We start from the raw sequence: 25,258 nt of genomic DNA, 5'->3' as shown, positions 1-25,258 counted from the left end.
TTCATTAGTAACTGAATTCATCTAATGGTAATCTACTAACCATTAATTATTAAATATCATAACTGACAGTACACAGGAGTTTTGGTTCCTTCTCAATAAACTATTTGAAATTAGTTGATTAATCGATTACTCAATTGACAGATTTCTTGTCTAATATGAATGTATGCTGGGTTTCCATGTCTTCTATGATAGTAAATTGAATACTTTGGGGTTTTGGGAAAATGTGATGGGCATTTCTCACCATTTTTCAGACATAAAAAAATAATCAATATGCATCTCACTTACTCCAAAATCAACAGTTTTGTCAATGTCATTTCTTAAGTTTGGTAGGTTAACACCTATAATACATTGTGCTCTGTTGTTTTTGTGTCTGCAGTACTTCCCAGGCCGTCCAGTGGTGATGAACCTTTTGAAGTCTGTAAATTCTTGGCTAGAGAACCAGACTGGTGATGAGATTTCCTACGAGGCATTCAAAGAGATGCTGGATAACTCGGCTCAGGTGAGTCAAGACAGTATAGTTAAATATCCAATACGTTTTCACATTATGCATCAATATTGCGATGAACTTGGGGCTCATTATTGTCAGTCAAGCCAACATCCAAAGTACTCCTAGTTAACTTTTTATGTCGGTCTTCCATCTTTGGTATTCATTGGATTCAGAAGTGGTCTGTCCATTACATGCTGCATCGGGGAAGTGCATTAATTAAAATTGAGAAGAAGAACATTTGTGAGCCTGAGCAGGCATCTTAAAGGGAAAGGAAGGGAGAGGACCAGACAGGTAAACAGCCGCAGGGAGAACAGAAGGCAGGGCATCATGAAATGCACCCAGACTGATATGAGGACATCTGTCAAGGTCACCTGTCGGTCTGGACACATAAACCACCTCAGAGGCTCCAGAGTGATGCCTATCCTGTCAAAAACATGTTAAACGTGATCTTGGAAATTTCTATAAAACCCCACAGCATGAGTAAGTAAAAGTATCTTTTATAAATATCCAGATATTTCAATATGTACTTTGTCCTTGTGTCGGTGCCAGCACATATAGCTGAGGATCTATGTGCTGTTGTCTTTGGAATGAAGCCTGCATGCCTCCAGTACCGCCCCTCGCAAATTGAAAGAGTCACTTACTTACATCATTAGCTTTTAGCAGGCAAATCAATTGATCAATGAATCAATGGGAAGGTATGAATAGACTTCGCCTCAGAGGAAATGGACTCACACACACACCAAATCTTTACTATTGACATGTGAGTAACCCTGTCAATCACACCAGCCATGGTGATGCAGTGCAGCGAGAGAAACGACTTTATGTCAGAGAAAATATGTTATTGGATTCAACTGTGGCTCGTGGTTAGAGGTCTGGATAGCTTCTGTTCATTAGTGGAGGGCCGAGCCATTAACCTGGGATTGACTTCTTATTGATCAAGAAAACTACGTGGAACTGCTTTCATTTAGTTGAACAGGTTGGGAGATGCTGGACAGGGTTTACTTTTTAGAGAATCTTTGTAGTCTCATTTTAAAGGACGAGGCATTTTTCTTATTGTCAGCAAATCCCATGAAAAGGTCAAAACCATTAATGTGTTAGTCTGTCTCTCAGTACTTTCCAACTTCCCTACTCTGTCTGTGGCACTTAGGGCACTTTCACAGTGCACAAATTAAAGCGTCTCGAGAGCTGCCACTTCTATGCAGGGAATCACAGACTTTAAAATATTGGCACCCCGTTAGCTCACCTGGTAGAGCGGGCACCCCATGTACCAAAGCTGAGTCCAACCTGCGGCCCTTTGCTGCATGTCATCCCCTCTCTCGCCCCCTTTCCCGTCTATCACTCTGTCCTATCCAATAAAGGTAAAAAAAAAAAAGCCAGAAAAAAAATGATCTTAAAAAAAAAAATATTGCTGTCGAAGGTTTTTCACTTTGACTTGGCACTGATCGACGGTGCATGAATCCATTCTCCTCCAGTTTATCTTGAATGACTTATGAACGTCACTATTTTTGTGGACTTTATTTATCATATTCTGTATGTTCTCTTCGGCCCAGATGTCAGCAGATGACTTCTGAAGAAGTCCAAGACAGTCCTCTACCACTCATGTTAACCTGTTGTTTACCTGTTTCCATCTCAACAAATGCCCGCACAGGCAGCCTGCGTTTTGGTTCGCTTTGAAACACTCTGAGATCACCTCTCACAAGCGGTCTCAGACCGGTTGGTTTGGTCTGCACCAGAGTAAGATTACTGCGTTCACAACTGCCCAAAGGAACCACATCAGGGGTTGAAATGTACCACACTTTGATTAAAACGGACTCACTGTCGGCTTGTGAAAGCACCCGTAGACATCATAGGGCAGCATAGTTTTTCAGCAAACATTACTCAACAGGATTATTTAATGCATTCGTTATAGTGATTCCCAACCAGTGCTACTTGTAATTGTAGTCAAGAGGCGCAATAAGCTATCTCAGGCTTTGGTTACACAGACAATACTTAGTGGGATCAATTCATTGTTGGTTTTGGTCTTTTCGTGGGATTTGTTGTCAATAAGAAAATGTAGAATATCACCAGATTGATCCTTTAAGCTTTTTTTCTTTTTTTCCTGCTTCCCATTTGTCGGTAATCTGTGTTTGTCTGTTTTTCTTCCTCTCTCTCTCTCTCAGTCTCCAGATGCTTCTTTGCCTGAAGGAGTGAGGTGGGTGGGCTGTCAGGGTTCACAACCTCACCTGAGACGTTACCCTTGCGGGGTGTGGACCCTCTTCCACGTTCTCACCGTCCAGGCCAAGAACGCAGGAGGCACAGGTACGGCACACACACACACAGAGTTTGTATTTTTGTGAATGGAAAGGTCCATTGAAAGTTCACGAGGACCGGGGGCGGACTGAGGATGAGGGCTTTGTGAAGCTTTGTAAACAAATTAGCACAGGAATGTTTGCTGCACTGCTTTCTTTCCACACTGACCTGATTTAACATCACACAGAGAAAAGCCTGAACACACATACAGAAATACAAACAAATACGATGAAGTTTTGACCAGAATTCTTTGAGGGGTTTTTGTTTTTGAGATGTTTTGCCATTTTTTCACAGCTAAAATTGAGCCTAATTGTGTGAAAAGGGATTACGTTAGATTAGTGGAATGTGAGTGGTTAATAAAACAGGCAGATGACCGGAGGCTCCACTCCTGGCAGGGACGTTAATCTCCCTTCAACACACACACACACACACTCACACACACACACACACACACAGACATACAGAGGTTAATCCCAAGGTTTACGGACCATCATGTGACCTGCAGATGGACTGGCCAAAAGGGGTGTCCATCTGGCCACCCACAGACCACCAGCTTAATGGGTGGATACACACACATACTGTACAGTATTGACCATAATATGAAGCTCCATTCATTCATATACACATGCTGCATAGATTATTACAGGTGTGAACACATCAGTAAAGCTTTGAACACCATCCTTATTTCCATAAAGAGCACACACACACTCCCAGACACACTCCCACCGTCAGTCCGGTTCATCTGAATTTTCTGCTAAGCCGACAACAAAAGCAGGAAAATATGTTTGTGGACTGTTGAAGTCCTGAGACAACAGCATGGCCACCATTCACACAGAGGGTTAACTGGTTAACTGTGTTTAATCTCCAGATTGGGTTATCCCATTCGCATAGATAATTCATCTCAATATGGGGTTAACCCAGCTCTCTGTGACTCCTGGCCCACATAACCGTGGGAATCCAGGGGGCTGTGGACACACAATGCCATTAGCAAGCTTTCAGGCTACAGCGCTAGTTAACTGCACATTTTAATGTAGAGAGACAACCAGCTTTACACGAAGAGGGGGTGATTGAGCTTTATATTGGAGATAATGACTGATTTCAACTTGTTGGAGGATGGAACCTGCCAAAACAAAAATTAAATGAATAAATAAATGACTCGATAAATCGATTAATAAACAATAAATAAATACATAAATACATTTGTCATTAAATGTAGCCATTAATTAATTTATAAATGTGACATAAATTGATATTTCTGTTTTAATTTACTTTATTTATCATTGTATTAATTCCCTTATTGATTTACTCTTCTGTTTAATTTTCCCTTTTATTTATTTATGTATTTATGTTTATTAATTTAAAAAATATATGTATTAGTCGATTCGATTTATTTTTGCACTTTTTTAAAATGTATTTTATATTTATTTTTAAATGTATTTATTGATTTATTTTATGCACAATTTTCCCTTTGCATTTCACCTAGCATTTACTCATATTACCAATAAAGTAACATTACATGTTACCACAAAAACATACAAAATAACAAAAACAGTAGAAATAACAAAGTTTGTTTTTGACATGATCATAGGAAGGAATTTGTGGTATTGGTATTTTTAATTGTTTCTCATTTTGATCAGATTACTGGTGCTCATCATTGACTGACAACATCACATGTCATTCCCCTCCAGATCCCCAGGAGGTGCTGAGTGCGATGAGAAACTACGTCCACAACTTCTTTGGCTGCAGGGGGTGTGCCGAGCACTTTGAGATTATGGCGAGTGAGAGTCTGGTGGAGGTGAACACGTTGTCCATGGCGGTGCTGTGGCTTTGGACCAGACACAATCGCGTCAACAACAGACTGGCAGGTAGGAGTCAGCACCTACATCTGTAGCTAGATTGCAGAATCTCTTTGGTGCAAACTAGATGTAATTTTCTTTTTTATTATTTCAGTTATAGCTGCGGTAAACTGTGTGTAGTCATTAAAATGACATTGAAACAGCTGTTATAGCATCTTTGTACAATTACAATTACTATTTACATCAAATCCTTCCGATGTGATTGGATCGCTCCAACGTGTGGGTGGCTTAGTGGATATGGAGCGATACGAAGCTGTAAAGAGATATGGAGCTGTTAGCCTCCATCCACACCAGTACCAGCAGAGGGCAACAAAACCACTCAGTTAGTTTTAGGCAACTAAACCACTTTGCTAGGTTTAGGAAAAACCTCATGGTTGGCCTTAAAATAAGTACGTAAACTAAGTACAATACGTACGGAAACAACATAACATAAGTACAGAAAACACATCACAAATGTCACTAATGTAACTTACAAAACAAAACATCGGTTTCAAACACCGGTCTTCTGGTTGAAAGTCCTGTGTTTATTGGCCTGGAAAGCCCCAGGACGAAGGTGGCGCTTTACAGCAACCCTCGTCTGGACCTCTCCGCTCAGTGCTCGCTGTGCCCTCTCTCCCTGTGAGGAGGGACCCAGCTCCCTGCTCCCGGCGCGACTGTCAACCTTGGTATGGCTATGTTGGCAACCCACCCGACCCGTCTTGAAACACAGACACCGATTTGTTTACAATGCTTTGTGGGTGTGACTTTTTTGCCGTATCATAGCCATTCATATCTATAAAACCAACGTGTTTTTGATTACATTGTTTACAAGAGCACAAAGTTCTTCATGATTATGATTTTTGCCATAATCGAGCATCCATAAAGCAAGTCGAGCCGTGTCGTACCATGCAGTGGAAATGCGGCATTAGTTAGCTAAGCCATCCCTGTCCCTCCCACTAGTTCCATCACATCCTTTACTCTTTCTACACTCCTCTTTTCTGTGTCTACCCGTCCACACTTTGGGATCTTAAGCATTACCTTACACAATGTTGGGGGAAGATTTTCAGTTGTAGTTTCCTCTCATAGTCAGTTAGTATTTCGTAATACGACTAAGAGGGGTGAGGGGTGGAGGAAGGATGGATCCTCAGATCAGACACCAGCTGTCACCCCGTCTTAGTCCTCCAAGTATCATCTGCTGCTTCTGCCTCACCCGTTTTCTCCTGAACCCCCTCTTCCATCGTCTATCCTTCTCACACCCTTAACTCTGATTCGCTCCCACACCCCACTATCCTCCCACTATTCATATCTTCTCTAGACTTATATGCCCAAATCCTGCTCTTTCACCTTGTCCTCATAAGTCTGGAGCCCTTCACTCCACTGTATGATTTGCGTCTTTGAGGAACCTATGACTAGGAATTTATATTTAAACGCAGCATAAAAATCCACTTGTTAAACTTTTAGTACGCTGTACACAGCCGTACACTTTTCTTTTTTGCATCAGAATGCACTTTTTTAGTTTCTCAGTGAGACCTGTCTGTCTTTTCTTGTTCTGCATATAACTATACAAAGTTTTCTCTCTTCTTTGACCGTGCTGTATCAGCATATTACACTTCTGCACATCCGTCTCGAGAGTATTAAACAGCTCCTAAGCGTCCCTCCTCCCTTGTCTGCGTTGATATGATTTTATGAGGCACAGGGCTGTCATTAACAGCCCACTTTGTTAAATCACTATCTTTTGTTTGTGTTGACTGCCCCCTCTCCTATCTCAGGGACAGCTTGTGTCCTGAACAGCAGGGGCCAGAAGGACACCCGTCCCCACGAGTGTCTGCTCCCCAGACACTTAAACACTATTCAACCCGCCACCTTCATCCATCCGTCTTCCCTCTCTTCCTCTATCTCTGTTGTAGTCTTTCTCTCTTTCCACTCACCGTCCCCTGGGACTCATATCCTGCGCTTGACAAGTAATGGCACAGCATCCTCGCTGGATGGGTCCCCCAGGAACCAGCCCTCTTTTTGCCCACACACACACACACATAATTCCCAAGGTATTGTGTGACAGCAGGTGGCAAACACCATGACACAAGCCACACACGCTCTCCCTCCTTTCCTCCCCCTCCCAAACACACACACACACACACACAGCGTTTCCAAGCATGGGTCAAGTTGTGGAGTGTGGCAGGGGGAGTTAGTCATGGTGGAGGGTGAGTCGGGGGTCCACAGGGGATAAGTCGGGTGAATCGGAAGGAGAGCGAGGGAGGAGACGGGGGCTTGGCTGTGTTTGTAGCAATGAGTGGCGGCGTTTCCCTGAGGAGAGCACACACTCCATCCCTCCATCCACTCAACCCCTCCTCTCCCCTTTGCCTAAAGTGGAGCTCTTTAGCAGGCCTCCCCCGCCCCTCCTTTCAGGAGCAGCCATGCATGAAAGAGCAGCTATTTGTAAAGCGTCCGAACAATTAATTTAGCTGGCAACAAAGAGGCCCCAGGGCCCTCGGCCTCCTCGCGGCAGCAGAATTAAGAGCAGTGGCAGCTCAGTCCTGTTGCTGCTTGTCAACAGGCTGAGACTGATTCACATTTCTACAGACTGGCTGCCTTCAGGACTGTGTGTTCACATGCGGCACAGGCTTTGTGCATTTCATCACGCAGGATAAAAAATACTTACATACTGGTATTTATTAGACTGGGTATTCTTTGAATAAACACAAACCAAGGCAGCCAGGGTGGAGATGGTCGTCACAACAGCCAGATACAAAATTTGACTAAATGGAGCAAGTCGAAAATTAGCACAATTTTGACTTAAATCAGGAACTAACTGTTTAAAGGGTGGAAGACAAACCACAGTTAGTTAGTGTTCAGTTGGGCTTGAACTCGATGGCACATGTTGGGAAACAGCAATTCCAACAGCTCGGATGGTTTCCCTTAAAGGACAGATCTGTACAACTCAGTGTGGTACATCAGATTATTTATAACAACAAAGCCTCAATGATCTCAATGTCATGTTCAGAGCCAAAATGGCCATCTGTTCCTTTATGTTCTGTTGTGCTGGGACTTAGAATAAGTTACCTCTAGGTCGAAATGTTGCATCATTGTACATATTCTGGGAGCTTCCACATTTCAGTGTGCAAACAACTTCTCCTTTTCCTTTGTACACCACGATGGAAATCGAAAGGAGCCAGTTGAGGTGGTTCGGGCATCTAGCACGGATGCCTCCTGGGCGCCTCCCTTGGGAGGTGTTCCAGGCACGACCAGCTGGGAGGAGACCACGGGGAAGACCCAGGACTAGATGGAGAGATTATATCTCTACTCTGGCCTGGGAACGCCTCGGGATCCCCCAGTCAGAGCTGGTTAATGTGGCCCGGGAAAGGGAAGTTTGGGGTCCCCTGCTGGAGCTGTTGCCCCCGCGACCCGATCCCGGATAAGCGGTTGAAGATGGATGGATGGACCACGATGGAAATTAGTAGCAGTAGTTTTTAATCGTGTAATCTTCATTCTCATGATTTCAAACAAACTAAATTACACATTCAGTGCCGCTATTTGACAGTTTTAGATCAGGCCTATTCAATTTGTGGAGGGTGGGCAGAATCCGGCCCTTTAATGACCTCAATTGGGCTCTTTGATCATTTATAAATATGAAAAAATATATATATATATTTTTTAATTTCCAATAAGAGAGTTTATTCCCGTTCATCAACGTTACCACTCACGTTATTAACGCCGTTACCAACTGTTAAAAGTAACGTCATTGTGTTTTTATGTAAGTAACCTGCTAACATTCTAAGTTAATCAACATTTTATTTAGAGGCTAATTAGCCCATTCATTAGTTATGTCTTGAAGAAATACTTATTTAGTTAAAAAGTTTTATCCCAGGCTGTTTAAGCAGAGGCAATTTAGGAGAGTCAAACTGAATTAAAAAAAGATTTTAAATAAAACAATGTGTTTATTAAAACAACTAGGGATGCACCGTGGCGCCCTGATAGCTCAGTTGGTAGAGCGGGTGCCCATATAACAAGGCTGAGTCCTTAACCGCGGCGGCCCGGGTTAGAATCCGACCTGTGGCCATTTCCGCATGTCGCCCCCTCTCTCTCTCTCCCCCTTTCTAAACTCTCCACTGTCCTATCAATAAAGGCTTGAAAATGCCAAAAATATAATCTTTAGAAAATGTTTTTTTAAAAACTAGGGATGCACAGATCCGACTTTTTCAGTCTGGATACCGATAGCAATACCTGGGCTTTGGGTATCAGTCGATACCGAGTACTGAATTACAATTCAAGTTTGAACATTTTTAATGCAGCAACAAATTGGTCAAAACTCAAACAGGAATTAAAATTCCAGTATATAATGTATATAGTATATAAACATAGAATTGAATTTAATAGATCAGCTCCATTGTCACCGATATCCGATCCAGCTATTTGAGTCAGTATCGGCCCGATATCTGAACACCCTATTAAGATTAAAAAGGTGCATTGTTTTCACATTTAATATAGTATCTTTTCAGATCAGACATAGGAAATGTAAATGTCCAGCCCCTTAGCACTTCTGTGTTTGTCAAATCTGGCCCTTCAAAAAAAGTAGTTGAATAGGCCTGTTGTAGATTAGAGAGTTACATCTGTCATACGATAAACAGAAGTCCTGATTTAGGTTTTGTCTCGGTTATTTAAATGAGCACAAAATGTCTTGACATCATGCCCACTCCCCAGCAGCAGCCATGATGGCGTAGGTGATCCTCGCTCACAGAATTAGTGCTGAGGAAGCTAGTTTGACGTGCTGAACAATACATATTTATACCTGATGAATATGTATGCGCGGCGGTGATGACATCTCCGTGACAGGCCATTGTGGCAATCTCAATATGGCTGGTATGGCTAAAGTCACCCTGGCCGCAAACGTGGCAAGCTGATTAGAATAAGGAACGAGATCTGAGGCATCTGTGGTGTGTGCGTGATTGTGTGCGTGTGTGCGTGCGTGCGTGCGTGCGTGCGTGCGTGCGTGCGTGTTCTCACCTGCTGAAATGTGTAAAAGCCCCCTCACACACCCACACACAGCCCATTCAGGACACAGTAAAATTGATGTATCCTTTATGTAAAGTACTGTATGCAGAGTACATACACACATGCATATGACTGAGATTAATCTTGAGCGGCGGAGAGGAGGAGGAGGAGGAGGAGGAAGAGGAGGAGGAGGAGGAGGAGGAGGAGGAGGAGGGAGTGGGTACGGAGGTGGTGGAGGATGTAAATTGACAGCGCTGTAAAGTGACAGACCTGCTGCTGCTGCTGCTGCTCTCCTTTTTTTACACACACACACACACACACACACACACACACACATGCACAATGGCCTGTTGGTGACAACAAGCAATTTATTACTAGATGCTGCCCTGTGTGTGTGTGTGTGTCCTTGTGAGCGTTCGTGCAGAGTGTGTGTGTGTGTGTTGTGTGTGAGTATTTTTGCTGTTCCTCTGCCAGTCTGTTTGCATGGACGCCGTGTTGTTGTGCCTGAGTGACGAGGGGCGTTAGTGGGCAGCGGCCACATGAAAGAAAAAACATGTTAAAGGAGAAAGTTTCTAATTCATTAGTAGGGCAGCTCCCCTCGGGGGTCTCTGTTGCTCTCATGTTCAATTTGGAGATTGGACTTTGCTTTCAAAGGGGTGTGAGGGGACGAGACAGGTGGTCCAGAGCACCGAGGTCTGCTGCCTGAAAACAGGGATCGTGTGTGTGTGTGTGTGTGTGTGTGTGTGTGTGTGTGTGTGTGTACATGTGGGGAAGCTGTCCACTTTGACCACATCTATTATCTCACCACCCCTCCCACTGGGACATCCCAGAAGCCCATTGATCATTGTTAGACCCTGTCATACACTCACATACACACACGTACACAAAAAAATATCAATCCCCAGATTACATGCACACAAACACAGACAGATGATTTACATATACACACTTAAACACATACATACACATATGCATATAGGCACTTTAGTTTTTACGAGCACTGTGACAAGATCAAATGGGTTCAAACACAGATTGCATCCAGTCCTCTAAGCACTTACATCCTCGAGTCAATGCACCAACAAAAAGGAGAATAAAAGAAACAACAATGGAGAAAGCAGCTGACTGGGCGCTTTATGTGGTGTGTTTCCTGTATGTAGCAGTGGATCTGGAACATGGCTCTATATATTATCTACTATAAGTTAGTGAGGTACTTATTAGTGTGGGAAAGCTGTAGTAGTGGAAGAAATATGCCTCTTTAGTTGAATTCCTGCATTCAAACATGTACTTCATGAGTATTGGCAGCCAGTGTACTTAAAGGCACAATGAGTAGGATATTCCTAAAGACTCATACATCAAAATCATCACTTATGACCCACTAGAGGTGTGTGACAGTGTCTGTATCTGCAGAGAACCTGCCCTCTGCCTTGATTTTCTCTTTTCTTTTCATTTTGCTGTGTTTGCGTGCTGCGTTTCTGGGCGTCAAACTCTATGGAAACGTAGCGGCCAGATCGTAAGCATGCAACCAAGAGGAAGCTACGACAGTGGTGGACGCAGTGCCGAAAAAACGCAAAATATAGCGAGGTGAAACACCAAGCGGAGGAAGCTTGTTTGAAAACGAGCGTGAATCTGGGATTTGCTTTCACCCGCTGGCGATGCATCTTCCGTGCTGCAGTAACACTCTCTGTCTAAACTGTTACTAATGCGCCAGCGGAGGTGCTGTTTTACAAAAAAAAGATTTTCTTAAACATTGTTTAATAAGTGATATCTGGATGCAAATATAAAGATTACCATCAAAGAAATCACATAAACTGAAGTACAGCGACATCACATTACTGCATACTGTGTACTTTTTTTAATTAATACATGTTTACATTTTTAATTCATAAAAAAAAAAAATTTTAAGTTCCAGGTTTTGTCATGTATTATTTGTCATGATCTTGTCCCAGTACTAAAGTGATAAGAACTCTGTTGTAAAATACATTAACCCTTAATTACCTCTGCATGTATCTCTGCAGGTGATTTGAGTGAAGACCCAAACTTCCCAAAGATCCAGTGGCCTTCACCAGAGATGTGTCCAGCCTGCCACACGGTGAAGGACAACGGGGAGCACAGGTGGAGCCAGGAGCAGGTTCTCCCCTTCCTCCTGTCCTACTTCTCACCCAGCCGTATCCTCACAGGTACAGCCTAACGCCACCGTTTCTTTTTCTGAAGAGAGCTCATATCTCACCAACTACCAAACTACAGAAATGTGTTTCTTCCGTCTACATGACTGTGTTAACGGTCTAGAGCTCAATGAGCATGAAATCCACCTGTGTCTCTCCTCTGTTACCTGTATGTGAAGCAAGCTGCTCAATAAAAACATGTCCAATGATTCAGTTGTTGCTCTGTTTAACATAACGCTAAAGGATGTGTTATAAAATATTCCCACTCTCAGTATGTGAAAAACAGGAACAGTAATGCCAACAAAAATTATAACAGCGAGCCTAGATAATCCCACTGTCACCCACCCAAATTCCTTGTTCAGTATATCTTTCACTCATCGTTAGAAGTGTGAATTGAACGTTAGATATCTTCCACAGAGATAAACAAAACATTCATTTTGGACCCGCCAAAATTTTAAAAATGATTTATTCACAATCCTAATAATGTTTTTCAGGAAAAGTCCGACTTTTATTTGGCACCCTTTTTTATATTTGTCTACATAAAAATGTTATCAATAAGACCTTTAATTTGGGTTTGTTAGAGTTTACTCTCTAAATCATATCAAATCTTCTCTAAATGTACGGTATTAATTGTGGACAGTAGTAGAAAGAGTTTCTGAGCTGAAGTGAGGTTCACCATTTATTCAGATGAGCAGAGGATGATTAGTAAAGCATCTGAGTCTAGATTAGAGGTGATGATGACTTTAGAAATGACATCCCTGTGTCTTTCTTTTCCTCGTCCTGTCAGACTACCTCGAGGATGAAAGTCAGATCCTGGCAAAACAACGAGAAAAACATGCGAGTCGGCAGCAAGCTTTAGAATCTCTGAGACGTGTAGGGAGGAGCGCCGGGGAGGCCTCGGACTCCATGACGGAACCTCTGCCATCGCAAGAAGAAGAGGAAGAGGACGAGGACGAGGACGAAGAAGAGGAGGAGGGTGGGGAAGGAGTAGCAACAGATGAGATAGAGGGTAAGGCATCGGAGACGACCCCCTGGGCCAAACCTGGAATGGAGGTGGGTCGAGGCCCGCGGCAGGCCCGCAGGAAGCCGAGCATCGTGGGGATGAGGATGCGAGAGATGCAGGAGGACATCGTGGATCTGGACTCCTTCGTCAACCAGCACTATAAGGCCAAGGCGCTGCAGGGGGCCGCCTCCAACCGGGTCAAACAACGCACCCTGCAGAGGCAGGAGGAGCAGGAGCCCGGGCCCATGTTCGGGCTCGGCATGGAGCTGGACGCGGGGCTCGGCATGGTGGGCCTGCAGCCAATGGAAGCAGACTTTGAAACGCTGGATGTGGGGCAGCAGAGAAAGCGGCTGCAGAAGCGAGAACTGAGCGGTCAGTACTTTGACGAGGAGGCCGAGCTGAGCCACAGGGGACGCTGGATGTCTGTGCTGAGCATTGGATTCTCCAAAGTGGACATCAGCCTGTGTGTCATCCTTTATTTCCTGTCCTTCATGTGTCTTGTGGCCATGTACCTCTTCTTCAAAAACCGCCTCAGGCTACGGCGGGCCAAAGTAGCCCTGCCCTGAACCAAAGTGTGTCCAAATTTGAGTCAGCGATGATTAACGTTCATTAGGTTCATGCAGGCTGAGGTTGGGGTTATTGTAAGGGGATGTGTCGAGATTAGGACGATCTTAGGTGGTCCACTTAACTGTTACCTGCAGCCAAAGGCATCCATGTGGTGGATGTGTGGGTGATGTCTAACTGGAGAGGAGGAGAAGGGAAAATGTAGCTGACTATCTTCCAGTCAGTTATTTAACGTTACACTTAATCTGGCCTCCAGAGCTTTTCAAGAGCATATAGATGTATATTTCCATAAGTGGGTTTCTGTTTGGAGTTAAGGATAATCCATTATATAAATTATGGTCATTGGTAACTGTAATTTTTTATTTAATTTTTGTATATATCTCACAGTAGGGTGAAGGCCTCCTACACTACTTCTCTGTAGTGTATGACCAATTTTTTTTTATTTCAGTCACAATTTTTATATATTTACACATAAAAATATTTGAATCATAACTTAATACTCAAATAGGTTATTCTTTGATTTAAAAAAATATGTTCTGTTGTATCTTAAATTACAGATGAACTGTTGTTCCCATTTTTTTCAATTTATCAAGAATTAAATCAAATGTTTACGCATTTCATTTATTAATTAGATGTTAAAAAAAACAGTCCCAGTCCCTAAATACATTGTGGGTTGTTGCAGTTTGTTGACGGCCTGACGGCTGCATCATATTGTTGAATACTGTGACTGGACCAGCAGCAGGTCCACGCTAACTTTCACCAGAGAAGAGCGGATCAGCCTTTTGTTGTTCAGCTCCTTCGAGGTGGTTTACTGTACATGACACTGAGCGCTATGTCACGTCTTTGTATATTACATCACACTGCTGAGTCCACATATACTCTGGTTGTTTGTTATGAAGTGTTGTGGAGCGACGCATATGTTCACACTGGACAAGGTTTTAGAATAAGCGGGATTTGTTTTTGGCTTGTGTCCACGATGTAAAGCCTCGGCTGGGCATCTTCAAAAACACTGTGTTTTTCTGTTTGCTTCTTTGCTTCCGTCTGAATCAATAAAATTATTTTTGATAAGGACTCATTAAAACATGTCATTTGTCGAGGGAGGTCTAGTTAAAGGCATGGATTTAAACATGAATTTACAGAGAAGGCGTAAACCTTGATCCCATCTGTATTGTCTCAGCCGTCAAAGTTATTTTTCGAGACCCTCCCAGATGTTGTTCGAAAACAAGTTTCTGTTTGTTTTTTTGTTTTGACCAAGACTACCAGGACATGATGCAAGGAGGAGCGGGGTGTTGCATGTAGAATTGGGGGGTTAAAGCCTCCAAGGTTGAAGGAAAAAAGCCTGTTGCCATCTGCTGTGCAGCGCAAGCTAAATCCTAACAATTTCATTGGGATTATAGCAAGTGAGTAATCCAGCTTTCCTTTAGGACTAGAGGGGAGAGATTACCCTTGAGGATTAGCTCCACGCAGATAATAAACTTTATTAAAACGCAATCGGCTTTCGTGGGGCTTCTTCTTCCCTCACACACTTGGAGGTGAGCTCCGCGGGGGGGGGGCAGGCAGCAGCAGCAGCAGACCCCCGGGGAGGGTAACGTGGGTGAGATGGTCGGGTGAGGTGGATGAAAGAAAGAGGGAGGAGAGATAAATGGATGGATGGAAGACGAGGGTTTGATGTCGTCCGGATTACAACCAGCCCATCTGAAGGACAACCGATGCTTGATCTTGAGCTTTGTGTTTCCTGGAACATCGGCTTGAATTCCCTTGACTCTTGCCCCTTACCTCCACCCCCCCACCTGTCACACACACACACACACACACACACTCTGATCTCACCCGAAACCCCACTCCATCTCTTTATCCAAACCACGCTTTCAGCATCAGCACTATGACAGGTTTTGATGGGGAATTAGTTGAGTTAAAGCAGTCGATTCCTCCAACAACACACACACACACACACACACAATAGGCTGATTAATAGCCGTACATTAAAGCAGAGGAACATCAAGGCTGAGCAGCTGTGGTTCTGTGACTTAATCAAACTCTCAGATACTTTGAATTAGACCCTCAGTGACACATTATGATTGCCAGAATGGATCGAGAAAAGCACAGTTTGTCACCGGGAAGCTTCTGCATGTTATTTATCCCTTTTTCAAACGTTATCCAATATATCACCTGACAAATTTTAATATCAAGTTGGGCTTTTTTTTTACTTGGGAAACTGTCAAACTAAAGGAAGAAGTGTCTCCTTCTCAAAGTTTTCTGTAACTCTTTTGTGAAACACATTCATGACTTGTCTTTTGGTTTAAGCACCTTTCTCCCACACATCTGATCTGTTTAAATGTTTACCTGTATTTGTTATAGGATTGGGGTCGGCGATGCTTCGTGCTGCTTACTATACAGAAGCCCTTTATCAGGTGCCTTGAGCCTCGGTGAGCTGCAGGTGTTACGCTGGTTCAGACTAATGATGGTTAATGAGGAAGTTGGCAGCGGTGTAATATCTGTCTGCAGCTCTGCCAAGGCTGAGGTGAGCGGTTCACACTGAGGACAGACGCTTCACATTTAAATCAGGACACGTTCAGAGCTGTTTGTGCTCTTTTATCTGTCTGACGGCAGAAGAAGAATCAGTTTTATCGTGTTTATATTCAATTTGAGGGTCGCTCCTACAGATCAAATGAAACACACAACAACAGACATTATTTAAGAAGTTATTCATGAAACTTTGAAGCGGGGATCGGTCTGAAGACTTAACTGTCTTTCGGAGGCTGTAGCAGGCTGTTTTAGGCATGACCATTTTCACAGGGGTCCCCTGACCTCTGACCTCGAGATATGTGAATGAAAATGGGTTCTATGCCCACGAGTCTCCCCTTTACAGACATGCCCACTTTATGATAATTACATGCAGTTTGGGGCAAAAACAATGCAGCTCTTTGAATGTAGTATAAATGTGTTATTTTTGTCTGTTCTAAAAATGGTGTGTTTGAATATTTCTGCATGCTGGGGTCCCTAAACAGTCTTGGAATTACATACATTGGGTATGACTGGAAAATAGCCCAATTGTTTTCAGCAGGTGGGGTTTAAGGGGTTAACTATGTAAAAGCTAAAATGATATTTAATTAGAGGAACTTGGGAACCATTTTGCATCTCAACAGTACAATACAATATGTGTAGTGTATGCTTTTGGCCCGTGGCCAACCATGAAGTTACAGTTTTGGCCCTAATTTGTCACAGACTAGTGACAAATTCACCGTAAAGTGTCTTCTGGCCTCACTATGTGTATGTGCACAGATACAAGCTAAACAAACTTCAGACAAAGGTTGAAGACAGCGAGTTAGCCTCTGAAGTTTTAATGGAGGCAATTGTGAAAAAAGAGTTGGATGAGGAATTCGTTGATACAGATTATTTTATGATTACAAATCATAAAAATGATGAGATACGGAGTTAGAGCAAAGATATTGTAAAAATGCATGAGTACAAATTAGTTACATTGCCTCATGAATTTAAAGGATATTTAGCAACACATTAGACTCATACAGCTACTGTAGTATAATAGCTGGCTTGGTTTGCAGCAGACTGATCGCAGAAAAATTAAAAATCGACAATCACAAAACAGCTATAATAAAAACTGCATTGTTTCCAAGGTCAAGAACAAACTTTGAAGCTCAACTTTTAAGGCATCACAGACCGAAAGCCCTTAAAGTGCTAAAAAAAAAAGTGTTTTTTTTTTAAAAAGAAAGCAATTTGAACACAGTTCCATGACAAACTGGGCAAACTGCATCTGCCGATGAAGCTCATGTGATATGATTAAAACCTCCAACTTCGACTGTTATCAGGCCACTAAATAAGCGTTATCGGTCTCTACAAGGACCATTGATGTGGGATAGTAGGGGCCTACTATGCTTTAAAAGTGAAAGCAAATCTTAAAAAACTGAATGACATTACGTTACATTTTGAAGAAAAACAAAAAGGCTTCTTTAGGTTTAGGCAACAAAACACCTTGGTTAAGTTTTGGGAACAACATGTTTTGGCTTAAAATAACTACATTTCAAAAGTGAAAGCTAAACTTAACACTTGTGAATACAAAGACAACTACACATTGTTGGAAACATTTCCAGTTTCTCATCCCCCTCCTCCAGGGACAACATGGTCCAGATTACTTTCTTCAAAACTTTTTTCTTTTGTGTGTTTATTCTCTGCTCAACAAATGTTGCTCTCTGAGACATTGTTGTGTTATGAAAGCACGGACTGAAGGGTAAAAAGCTCACCTTGCTGCCCTGTTGTTGTCTTCCATAAATTAGACAATGTGGGGTTTTATAGTCGCTACTCTCCTGTGTGCTCTCTGCCTCGATGTTTATTACCTCTCCGCTATTGATATTAAAATGCAGGAGGGGCCTGATGCATTTTTCTGTCATCTCTCTTTCTGACTTTAATAATACTATAAAGCTTCCTGCTGTGGACAGAGAGAGAGAGAGAGAGAGAGAGGAGGGGGGAGGAGAGGGAGGCGGTGAATAAATTATGAAAAAGAGGTTAATATATGGTATTGGTATATATCACATCCAAACTAAGCCAGATCCCCTTTCAGTTTTAAACATTCAGCCTCTTAAAGGCAGGAGTCAAGTAGGGTCAGATCCATCTCATTTTACTGCTGCGTTCCCTCCCCCGCTCATCTGCTCAGCTCCCAAACATCCCATCTCACCACCATCACCATCAGTGTGTCAGGATGCTGTTTGTACCAAGGAGACTGTCACTTTACAGTCAGCGTTCAACCAAAAGAAACTGCGAGTGTGTGTATCTGTACAATCGATATCTGTCTAGCTGTGTGACTGCTTATCCTCCCATGTTGGTTTGTGTAGTGTGTGTTTTAAATGACTGAAGGAGAATCTTTGATTTTAGCAAATTGGAAGTCCCTGCAGTTTGTCTGTGCCCAGCAGAAGAGTGCAGACGTGTGGACAGGAGGGAGGGAGGATCAATAACCTCCTACTATCAACTGCATTTAGGCCTTGATAATATGCTCCACTGCACTATTTTAATTCCAAGAAATCTGTGACCTTTACTTCTTCTCTCTTGTTCTGTTTCATGTTCTGGTCTCCTCCTCCTCCCCCTCCTCCTCCTCCAGAGTTAGCATATATAGCTTACAGGAAGTGTAGGTGATGAAGTTGGAGGAGATCCAACACTTGTCAGTCACAGTGTTTTAATTCACTCAGCTGACTCGGCTGCTGTCATTGAAGAGGGAAGATTCACTCCTCGCTTTCCACCGGAAATCTTGAGTTATAAAGGGCTTTAGTGTGTTTATTTGTTAGAAACAAAAAGGGGTTTCGGGACATCTTACATAGCGCCTAAGCATGTAATGTTTTAACAACAGTTTATTTATTTACCCAGAATCCCCATCAGTTACTACCAAGGTAGAAGCTACTCTTCCTGGGGTCCGTTCAAGAACACTACATCACAATGTAAAATCAAATATGTAATAAAAATCCAAAGCAAAAAAGGGGACAAACAACAAAAGAAAAACAAGCAAACTACAAGAAACAATAAATCAACAACAAGAAAAACTGCCAATGAAAATACCAAGTTAAAAATTGACCAAAAAAAGAAAAAGAAAAACAAGCAAACTACAAAAACAAAAAAACTACTAATGACAAAAGCAACAAAACAACAAGTACCCAAACCTTAAAAACAACAGCAGCCCCATAAAAAATAATGCATACAGTTGCCAAAATATAAATGAAACAATACAGTTCCTCATTAATGATCATATTGTTACGGGGAAATGAACATTTAACTCTCCTCAGTAAGGTCTGTGGTTTTTCTGAGGGACTGTATTTCTTTTGTTTTCAGTTTTTAGTTGTAAACGCTCCACCACAAACCAAACTCTATTCAAAAAAGTTACAATTTAATGCTATCCAACTATCCAGATTAGAAAACACGGTTACTAGCAAGCAAAACACCAAGCAAAAGAGAACTGTATGACGAACTGGCAGGGTGGAGATGTCTGAGCAGGGTTTGTGAGGAGATCTTAGTGATGGTGATGTAGCCCAGCTGGTGGCTCCTCCTTGACTCCACACCTGCAGACAATCACACCCAACCCAGAGAGAGAGATCAGCTCCAAGGCAGACAGGTTAGCAAGAAACATAAAGTTCAAGAAGCAGATGTAACACACATAGAGTCAGATATTATGGAGCCAAACATGTCGTATTTGGAGAGGGGCTATCAGGTATTTCTTTAAACTCTTTTTTAAAAGCAGTTTTACTTGTTAAATGTGTAATGTCTGTTGGGAAACCATTCCATATTTTTATACCTCTGAACACAACAGTGCGTTGTCTTACATTAGTTTTTGACACAGGACGTGCAAAACAACCTCTTGATGCATGAATTTCATTTAATTACAATAAAGTTGGAGCAAAATTGACTTTTAATTGAGATGTATGTTGGTCAGTCCTCTGAGAGTTGTAATGCAAACTGAATTACACTCTTGAAAATGAAGGTTTCCTCTGGGAGACCCTCAACTTGAAGGCCCCGGAATAACGGTTGCTTACAAAAACTTACTTTTGCACTTTTGCTTATTTAAAGGCTGATTAAATGATTATTTATTTTTTTTAGACGCATGTTTTTACTTTATGTTGCACATTCATCACAATCACACTCAGAAATGATTGTTTACAGGGTTTTTAAATCAATATGACATTTCTCTCTCTCCGTCTCTCTCACAAAGGAACAAGTCATTATCAATACTTTCCATGGTGAAGGTTTTTGGATCCAGGATTTCAGTCATTCATTCATTTGCTTTGCCAGGCTTTATCTGATGAAGGTCATGGGGGGGTCTGGAGTCAATCCCATCATGCACTGCAGCATGCAGGCAGGGTTACACCTTGCTGGGCAGGTGCCAGTGAATCACAGGACTCAAAAACTAAACTGGATAATATATCTAAATTATGTCCAGAGAGATTCCTTAAAATACATCTCCAGAGTTTGTCAGTGCATGTCTTGATGTACTACTACTACTACTACTACTAGGGTTATACTACTACTACTACTAATAATAATGATACAATTGGAAATGTAATGTTGACAAGTGCAGCCTTTCTTAGCCTCACCATTGTGTCTTAAAACTAATGAAACACCTCTCCATGCAGATTCTTTCACCAAGCTCTGCTTTGCTGTGCTGTGCTTTGCTGGACAAGTGATTTGAGTCCAATGAGCCTATTAGCGCCTCTTCTCTTCTTCCAGCAGCAGCAGCACCAGGTCAGGTTCAATCAGGGAATTGGAAAATATCATTTCTGAATGGGAATAGATTTCGTTTGTTCAACCAATCTCTTCGACTAATTACCCAAATGGACAGGAGCTGTCAGGAGACAATAACTATTCCCTAATAGAATTTGCCCCCCAAGTGCAATTTAATTTTCTCCTCGGTGCTCTCTCCTCAGGTTTCCTCTCCTCTCTCCCTCTCCTCTCCTCTCTGCTGCTCCTCTTCTGCATCCTGAGAGCCGACCAAACGCTGAGGGACACGGTGCCATCGCTGCTTCGTGTTGTTGTTGGATGTCGGAGACATTGTGGACTGTTTTGTGTGAGAGAAACCCTTCAGCTGCATGATGGAGAAGAGGAGGAGGAAGAGGAGACAGTCACCGTGGAGCGGTGGTTAGGTAGGTCTGCACGCTGCTGTTGTATATCTTGCAAACACAGAGGGGATCTCTAAAATGTGCATCCTCCCTGAAGTGAGATTTAGTTTTTTATTGATGCGCAATGAATTATAATTAGTGCTGTTTTGCAGTCATTTGCACACAAAATGCATTTGTCATCTGTTTTGTGCTCATTTGATATTTGTGTACAATTGGAAAAAATGTTAAACAGATTAATGCATACATCCTGTATATACACATTACAAAATAATAATAAATTAAATCCTTTTAAATTTGTGATGTTTTGGCTCCAGGATAAACCTAAAGGCCTATATGCTGCAGATTTATGACAGAACACCTGTATTATTATTATTCTCCATGATGGAGAAGAGGAGGAGGAAGAGGAGACAGTCACCGTGGAGCGGTGGTTAGGTAGGTCTACACGCTGCTGTTGTATATCTTGCATAGAGCATAGAGAGGATCTCTTAAATATGCATCCTTCCTGAAGTGAGATTTTTAGTTTTTATTGATGTGCAGTGAATTATAATTAGTTTTGCTGTCATTTGCACACAAAATGCATGTGCGTCACCATCTGTTTTTTTTGTGGAAATAATGTTAAACATATTAATGCATATATATCCTGTATTTATATATACATTAAAAAATAATAATAAATTAAATCCATTAAATATGTGATGTTTTGGCTGCAGGATAAACCTAAAGGCCTATATGCTGCAGATTTATGACAGAACACCTGTATTATTATTATTATTATTCTCCACATATAAAGCCTGCTCGTCCTGTTGCATCTAGATGGATGTGTTTCTGTATTTTTCTGCTCAGTATAAGATGGATCTGTGGATCTCAACATGTCAATGAAGTCGTCCACTGAAATATTAGATCTAATTAGAGGTGGCGGGTCAACAGCGGTGGCAAAGGAGTCGCCCTCTGCGTGAATTATTGCTGCTTCCTCTATACAGCTTTTTCTTCCTCTCTTACTGTATAGCACCTTCATATATGGACAGAGATCAGTCATTTCACCTCTCAGAAAGGTGCATTATTCTAATCATTTCATCATTATTCTTGCTTGCCTTTCTTGTGTTGGAGTGCATTGTTTTAAGGATGGAAAATGATTAGTTAAATTTGATTTATGCGTAAAGGCCATGGCAGTAAACAATTCTTTGTTCTAGAAATATATTTTTGCAGCCTAATCCCTAATATATTCATCTTTTAAATGCCTGTTGTCATCTTGTGCAGGATAAATATTTCTTTTAAAACACCTAAAATATCAGATGTGGATTATTTTGCAATTCATTTTAGTCAATTTTTTTTTTTTGCCATCTCATTTAACGATGAAAAAACGTCATTTAGTGTCCCACTAAACCAGATGTGCGCTCTCACTTCTTTTTCTCTTAACTGCGTTTTTTTGCATCCGTCAATTATTCTAATTGTGTTGCCCTTTGCTGACAGGTTAAGAGCATTTTTATCTGCATTGTTTTCCAGGGAGGGCAGCTAAAGGGGGTCTCGATACCAACAATCAGAGTAATTGAATAGTTGAATAGTTGAATAAATTGAATGATCTTGAGGGGAAAAGTGTATAATGAGAATAAAGTATAAGACAAGATGAGTCCTTTGCCACACATGCACGCGCCATGGATGGAATGGATGGACGGATGGAATGGAATGGATGGGTGGAATGGATGGGACACCTGCAGCCTTGAATAGGTTGTTGGATAAAACTCCTGTAATATCTCACCACCCTCCTTTTTTTTAATCAGCTTGATGTGCGTTTTCATTTTACTAAATGACATTTGAAACATGAACCACACAAGCGAGCGGCTTATGGGATTGTGGCTCCCTCCAGTATGTAAAGGGCGTCAATAGACAATAGAATAAACAGTTGGAAATATACGGGAAGAGATTGGAGGACAAATCGGCATCATGTAGCAGAGAAAATGTTACTTGTTTGAATTAGAGACACGCAAAATCTAATGTATTTAATTTTCCAGCAGGACACTAATTTTTGTATTTTGTATACACACTTACTGATAATGACATTTTTTTTTTTTCAATATTATTTGGTGGAAATATTTTTCCCATTGCAAAAATATATTTTTTATATACTTTATTTGTATTGTTTTTCCATTACAGAAAGACAACATACACATAGAACAATAAAACAAAACAAAAAACATGAAAGGATATAGATTGCCCTGTCTCTACAAAGTTTTCTTATTGCTATGACATATTCAATGGTTCATTCCCTCATCTTGTCGTTGACATGTAAACATTGTCCATTTCTCCCACTTCTCTCTGGCAAAAACATATTTTATTTACATTTTCTGAGGTTAACACTAATTCTAGAGCATCTGTTTATAACTATCATTTTTTATGGTATATATTTGAATTGATACAATGATAATTGTGACATTTAAAGTGCTAGAAAAAAAACTAAAATTTTAATAAAATAAAATGAAATTTCTTGCTCCAAATAAACTCAGTTGTGTTGTTGCATCCAGATGTGTCCGGGCAGATGTGGTGTGAGCTGCAGACAGACTCTCTGCTGATGGAAACAAACCTGCTTGTTGGTTTTGGAGGCGCACCGACCTGGTGGAGAAACACTGTTGTGCTTTTTCTTTTCCACGCTTGAAGTAAATTGGAAGCGAAGATTGAGTTCATCTAGGCTGAACTAGCGGCCCTCCGGAGGGAATATGTTCTCCGGCAGAGCAGCTCAGAGCAGCTCAGACGATGGGCTCTGAAATGAAGAGTGTCAGGAGGACTGCGACCAGACTCCTAATCCACCTGTCACTGAGACACACATCCGGCTGAAACAGCAGCTCCTGCAGGTGAAGCTGCTGCGAATCTGACTCAGACATTGTGCCCAATAATATCACTGCTGCATGTGGTGGGGCTGCACTTTTTTACTCCCATATAGCTGCTCGTGACAACTCAGTGTGCCATCTTTTCACTGTTTAAACTGATATAAGAGGGCTGTTTTTAATGGGAAATGAATGGATTGTTTTTTTGGGAAATATGTGATTGATAGATAGATAGATAGATAGATAGATGCACTTTACTGATTGCAAATTCTTGTGTTACAGCAGCAGGTTATCCAGGCAATGTACAGGAACAATAAATACAATATATATAGTATACACAATATAAATAATATATTAGAATAAACTACAAATATATCAGACTACTACAACTAGCTAAAAAATATATAAAATATGAACATAGAATAACAACATGTTGACAGCTTGCATATACACCTATACACCTACCTATAGCTGCAACATTAATCGATTAATTGTCAATTAAATTAATCGCCAACTATTTTGATAATTGATTTGAGTCATTTTTGTATATGTAAAAGTCCAAATTCTCTGATTCCAGCTTCTTAAATGTGAATATTTTCTGGTCTCTTTACTCCTCTATGACAGTAAAGTGAATATCTTTGAGTTGAGGACGTCATCTTGGGCTTTGTGGAAACACTGATCGACATTTTCTGACATTTTATAGACCAAGCAACTAATCGATTAATCGAGAAAATAATAGATGGATTAATCGACAATGAAAATAATCATTAGTTGCAGCACTAGATGCACCTTTAATATTTACAACCATGTGTCCAACTAAGCCTATATAGCCTACGTCTTCTATAGCTCAATGAAAAATAATAATAATTAAATTCTTCTCATTGCATCACCATCCCCCATTGCTGATTATCTACAAAACTTCCACTTTCTTGAACAATCTTGTCCAAAGAATCTGGTGCATGTTGGAGATATTTGGTTTCTCATATAGTGTCTGGATGAGCAGCAGTGAAACCTGCAAGGACAACTTTCATCCTTTTCTTTATATAAATTGTCTTGATTCCTAAAATAAAAAGTGAACATGTTCCTCATCTTCACTGGCTGCATTATAATAAGCATTATACAACTTATTATAAAACATTACAAAACTTCCATTTTGGGTTGAATCTTGTCCAAAGAATCTGATGCATGTTGGAGATATTTTGGTTTCTCATATTGTCTGGATGAGCAGCAGTGAAACCTGCAAGGATAACTCTCATCCCTTCTTTATAAATTGTCTCTAAAATAAAAGTGTTTCTCATCTTCCTGGCTGCATTATATGGCATTATATGTGATCTTGGGCTTTGGGAAACACTGATCGACAGTTTCTGACATTTTTTTATACCAAACAACTAATCGATTAATCGAAAATGAAAATAATCATGAGTTGCAGCACTAGATGCACCTTTAATATTTACAACCATGTGTCCACCTAAGCCTATATAGCTATAGTCTTCTAGCTCA

General features: G+C 41.3%; 1 protein-coding gene and 1 long non-coding RNA gene across 2 annotated transcripts in view; both read left to right on the top strand.

Annotated features, from left to right (window-relative positions):
* Positions 1 to 14,400, top strand: part of qsox1 (quiescin Q6 sulfhydryl oxidase 1) — a 35,724-nt gene extending 21,324 nt beyond the window's left edge. The window contains exons 9-13 of the mRNA XM_074635356.1: positions 377 to 499; positions 2,647 to 2,785; positions 4,465 to 4,641; positions 11,616 to 11,777; positions 12,550 to 14,400. Of these exons, the coding sequence (XP_074491457.1) occupies positions 377 to 499; positions 2,647 to 2,785; positions 4,465 to 4,641; positions 11,616 to 11,777; positions 12,550 to 13,331 (1,383 nt within the window). The 3' untranslated portion in view covers positions 13,332 to 14,400. The remainder of the gene's footprint in view (positions 1 to 376; positions 500 to 2,646; positions 2,786 to 4,464; positions 4,642 to 11,615; positions 11,778 to 12,549) is intronic.
* A 4,915-nt stretch (positions 14,401 to 19,315) lies between these two features.
* Positions 19,316 to 24,846, top strand: LOC141767755 (uncharacterized). Its single transcript, XR_012593927.1, has 4 exons — positions 19,316 to 19,537; positions 20,748 to 20,963; positions 21,254 to 21,371; positions 23,459 to 24,846. It is a non-coding gene; the product is annotated as an uncharacterized LOC141767755 (long non-coding RNA).
* The last annotated feature ends 412 nt before the right edge of the window (positions 24,847 to 25,258 follow it).

The sequence above is a fragment of the Sebastes fasciatus genome, chromosome 5 (genome assembly GCF_043250625.1).
Source record: "Sebastes fasciatus isolate fSebFas1 chromosome 5, fSebFas1.pri, whole genome shotgun sequence".
Lineage (NCBI taxonomy): Eukaryota > Metazoa > Chordata > Actinopteri > Perciformes > Sebastidae > Sebastes > Sebastes fasciatus.
The sequence above is the reverse complement of the archived record's forward strand: the minus strand, read 5'-3'. Positions and strand labels throughout refer to the sequence as shown.